Raw genomic sequence first — 5,135 nt, 5'->3', positions numbered from 1 at the left:
GGTCTGCATCTTATACTTTCCTAGTGTTGTCGTTACAATCATAATAGTGTTTCTGGTGAATTATGGTCGTTGCTATTTTGACTCATGGTAAGCCCTCACAACTCAACACCACTGTCCCACCACCACCTCACAACTCAACACCACAGTCCCACCTCACAACTCAACACCACTGTCCCACCACCAACTCACAACTCAACACCACTGTCCCACCTCACAACTCAACACCACTGTCCCACCACCTCACAACTCAACACCACTGTCTCACCTCACAACTCAACACCACTGTCCCACCACCTCACAACTCAAAACCACTGTCCCACCACCACCTAACAACTCAACACCACTGTCCCACCTCACAACTCAACACCACTGTCCCACCACCTAACAACTCAACACCACAGTCCCACCACCACCTCACAACTCAACACCACTGTCCCACCAGCTAACAACTCAACATCACAGTCCCACCACCACCTCACAACTCAACACCACTGTCCCACCACCTAACAACTCAACACCACTGTCCCACCACCACCTAACAACTCAACACCACTGTCCCACCACCTAACAACTCAACACCACCGTCCCACCACCACCTCACAACTCAACACCACTGTCCCACCTCACAACTCAACACCACTGCCCCACCACCTCACAACTCAACACCACTGTCCCGCCTCCACAGGAGATTCAGTCCCTCCCGATCATGAAGACCACACACGAGTGTGAGCAGGACATCCAGAAGGCCGGAGTTCTCAAGTCCAGCACGTGCACTGAGACTCACGTCTACAGGCCCTTCGCCAACGGAAACAATGGAGGGATGACCGAGGTCAAGCAGACCTTGACCTTCAAAACGTCACAATCTGGCGTCAGATCTCGCCCAGGTAACGACAAACAAAAAAATGTTAGATCTGTTTGGGCACGTAAACGATGGAAGTACATAACATAGAACAAAACACAATTTAAGCTCAGACTCTTTTGGGTGTGGACGATGGGCGAATGCTTTTGCGTGGTTTGTCGATAAAAACATCTATAATCCTTATCTCTCCTTCTTCTTTTTTGTGTTTGTTGCCCTCTTGTTAAGCATCAAATCTTCGGCCCTTGCACGACTTAATTGTGTTGCCTGTTTCGTAAATTTCTTACTAAAATAAATCTTTCGTGCTGTAGTAACAGCATATTATGTCATCCTATTGGCCGGCAAAGGACGGTGCTGAATAAGGAAATAAATACACGAGAGCAGCTAGAGACCTTAAACAACGGCTCTGATGTTGTAGCCCCGCATTTTGCGTTGTGTACCATTAGTCTTTGTATCTCATATTTTTGCTTCGATTATTTTCTTCATAATGGTATGGAGGCATTTTATATGACCAAAGTTTGGTATTTTTATACTAAAAAAACAAAAACAAAAACAAAGGTTATCCTGAGTGGAGAATCTGCTACAACACCATGCTGAGATATGTGCATTTATTTCACAGCCACCATCAGAAGTAAAGACACTCTGGTCTTTGACCACTCTGCTAGCCTGCCAGACACCAAGATGGCCCGTGTGGAGGCGGACAGACGTCTGCGTGACATCTGTGCCACGTCCCAGCAAGACGTCAGATCAGAGTCCCCACGCCAGTTCTCCGAGTTGGTCAGTGCCATGCGGTCACTCTCCCAGAAGGACCTGGAGGATCTGCTCAAACTGCTCAAGACCAAATCCCTCTGCCCAGAGAACGAGAAGACCTAGTAAGCTCTGGGAACAGTCTGTGTTCTGAAAATTGATATTAGTTTGATTGTGTATGAAAACTGTCCGGCGTTCTTCATTATCACAATCACGTTGTGAACACAGTAGTCTGAAATAATTTGGACGGGTGGTTGGCGGGCGCCCCGTTGTGTTTACTCTGTTTTCCTATCAAACATTTGTGGACATTATCTCTCCTCCTATTTGTCTTTGTATATTACTCTCTAGTAACACCTCTACTTTCTGGCACTTATATAACTTAATTGTGTCTCAATATCAATTGTGGCAAGTAACGTTTTCTGGACCCGAGAAGAAGATGCAGATTGCAATCTTTTAATTCACGTTGATTTGTTGAAAGTGATTGTTGTATCCATAACATAACGACTGATGATAATATTATTGTATGCTATGGGATAATGTTTGGTAACAGATCTTATTCAATACTACTGCAATGCATTAAAGGAAATACCGCCTATCCATAAACACTTCTATTAGCCTATTAGTAGTTTCTGTAAACGTCGTGAGCTGCACTGTTTTCCGAAATTTATTAAGTCTCTTATTGAATATTTTACCATAACTTTGAGGTGTATTATACTTTGAAGAACCAAGTGTTAGGGGTAGTTCTTGATATAAGAGTAGAGGAGTTTTGTTTATGTAAACCAATGTTTTATTGTTTTTTCAGCAAATTCTTCTTGGATGCTCTGCCCCTGACTTCCACTGGCGCTTCTGTGAAACTGATGACGTCACTGATCACCGACAAAGATGTGAAGGGCATGCTAGCTCAGGCCTGGATCACTTCTTTGGGTTTCGTTCAAGCCCCGACATCTGATATGCTTCTCAATGCTAAGGTATGATTATTGTATTATTCACTTTCCTCAGGAGTATTCATACTCAACAGTAACTGGCAATATCCCTAACCATCCACTATGTCACATATCTATCAGAGTTGTTCCAGAGTCCTAGTTTACATAATAAATTGTCTTTCTATGGGTGGAAGCTGAGAAACGTCTACGTTTATCTTTTTGTAAGTCCCGATTTAACAAAAAAGGTGAGGTGTATTCATTGGGAATGCGGGAGTGGTGCAATTTGCTCACAAAAGTTTTAAGTTCGAAACTAGACGAGGTCCGCATTATATTTTTTTTTATTGCCCTCAGCATGGTGATCAGTTCAGGGAGTGAGGTCTCGGTAGTCAAAGTAGCTGATTCTTGACAGGGTTATATAGTTTTGTTTCACAAACTACTCATATTAAATTTTTTTAAAAAACATGCATATAGACTGTAGACGTATCAATGCAGACATAATAGACTGTAGACGTACCAAAGCAGACATAATATACCTTATAACTATTGACGTTAAGTGCTTCCACGCACTTACGAACTTAGTCATCTGGCCTGCCAGCACTTTACTGGATAGACAACAGAACTCATCGATTTTGATTGTATTGTTTCACTGTTTGATCAACTGGTCACAGACATGATTGTTTTATTTTACTATATGGACAAGCGGAACTCCCAGACATGATTGTTTTATTTTACTATATGGACAACTAAACTCACAGACATGAGTGTATTACTTCACTGTATAGAAAACTGAACCCCCAGACATGAGTGTATCATCTCACTGTAGGGACAAATGAACTTACCTCCATAATTGTATCTTCTCACTCTATGGACACCTGAACTCACAGACATAATTGTATCTTCTCACTCTATGGACACCTGAACTCACAGACATAATTGTATCTTCTCACTGTATGGACAACTGAACTCACAGACATATTAATTGTATCATCTCACTGTATGGACAACTGAACTCACAGACATAATTGTATCATCTCACTGTATGGACAACTGAACTCACAGACATAATTGTATCTTCTCACTGTATGGACACCTGAACTCACAGACATAACTGTACTGTGTCTCCCTCAGACCCTGGTGGACAGTGAGCACACAAGAGCGGAGTCCCTCCTGCCTGTCTCCTCCATGGTCAACAACTACTGCAGGAAGATGACGTCATGTGACCAGGACTACGCCGTGCTCAGCGTTATGGCCTCCCTAGAGAAGGACATTGGCTACTACTGTGACGCTTCTGGAAAGAATTTTGAAAAGGTTTGAACCTCCATATTATTGTTGTTTTCATCTTTTAAAAAGAGTAACAATAAATGGTTATTTTACAGCGTACCAATGTTTATTATTCGTCAACTTTCTGCAAAAATGGGGTTATCTTTTCCGAATCGTATCAACCCCTAGCAAGATTAAGTTTTCTAGGTGTTGTTAATATAAATCTTTATTATAAAAACTTTACCTTTCTCTATTTTTTTTGTGTGTCGTGAAAATCTTCATCAATACACAGAACCTAACCGAAAGCTAGCTCGGGTTAATGCAAAGTGGGCTTTTCTTACGGTATTGTTTGAATTAGGTATTGCCGCCTCCTTCTGTAATGAAATGAGAGAGAGAGAGAGAGAGAGAGAGAGAGAGAGAGAGAGAGAGAAAGACAGAGAGACAGAGAGACAGAGAGACAGAGAGAGAAAGAACTGAGGGAACATAGAGCTGAGGGAACATAGAGCTGAGGGAACATAGAGCTGACCCCTGTCGTACTACAGTCTTTCTACTTCTAATTATATTATAGTCCGTGCCTACAATGTTTATTTGGGTGTTTGGCGGATAGTCTGGTGTGGTCTGCTTCTTCTTTCCTATCAAACATATATCGTCTTTACTTCCCCTCTTTGTTTGTGTTTGTTACTCTCTTATAACAGCTCTAATCGTCGGCACTTATATTATGACCTTATTGTGTTGCAAGTGCCGAAAAACTGTAACTAAAACTAAAACGAAACAATGTTTATTTATTTATTTATCTATTTATTTGTCTTCATAACTTGTATGTCTATCTACTGTCTTTATATCTGTTTATTGTTCTTTTCTGCTCGTCTATTTCTCCGCCTGTCTATTTGTCAGTCTGTACCGCCTGTCTCCTCGTCTCATGAGATGCACTTCCAGCAGGCACGACAATCCTCACTCCTAAATGTGATTAGAACATTCGAGACGTTCCGGGTTCGACGACCCCACCTGCTCCAGCAATAGACAAGCTCGCTCTCTCTCTCTCACACACACACACACACACACACACACACACACACACACACACACACACACACACACACTAAATGCAAGTTTATCTATTCAGAATTATCCCCCTTCTTTTAAGACAGACATTTTCTTCATTTTTTGTCTGTAGCCATGCATAATTCATTGATATAGCAGATTAAGGCTTTCTTTTGCAGTTGCTTAAATTGATCATTATTTAAAATAAATAAAGACAGTGCATTTTGCAATAAAAGAACATACTTTTAGCCACTAAAATTCCAAACTGTGTCCACATAAAAAAATCTAATTTAAATTTGCGAAATCTG

General features: G+C 41.5%; 1 protein-coding gene across 1 annotated transcript in view; it reads left to right on the top strand.

Annotated features, from left to right (window-relative positions):
• Nucleotides 1-5,135, top strand: part of LOC118477203 (apolipophorins-like) — a 12,954-nt gene that overhangs the window by 5,039 nt on the left and 2,780 nt on the right. The window contains exons 7-10 of the mRNA XM_035973069.1: nucleotides 686-884; nucleotides 1,476-1,728; nucleotides 2,406-2,571; nucleotides 3,655-3,834. Of these exons, the coding sequence (XP_035828962.1) occupies nucleotides 686-884; nucleotides 1,476-1,728; nucleotides 2,406-2,571; nucleotides 3,655-3,834 (798 nt within the window). The remainder of the gene's footprint in view (nucleotides 1-685; nucleotides 885-1,475; nucleotides 1,729-2,405; nucleotides 2,572-3,654; nucleotides 3,835-5,135) is intronic.

This window comes from Aplysia californica, unplaced genomic scaffold (genome assembly GCF_000002075.1).
Source record: "Aplysia californica isolate F4 #8 unplaced genomic scaffold, AplCal3.0 scaffold00983, whole genome shotgun sequence".
In the NCBI taxonomy this organism is placed as follows: domain Eukaryota; kingdom Metazoa; phylum Mollusca; class Gastropoda; order Aplysiida; family Aplysiidae; genus Aplysia; species Aplysia californica.
This window is presented reverse-complemented; position numbering and strand designations above follow the sequence as displayed.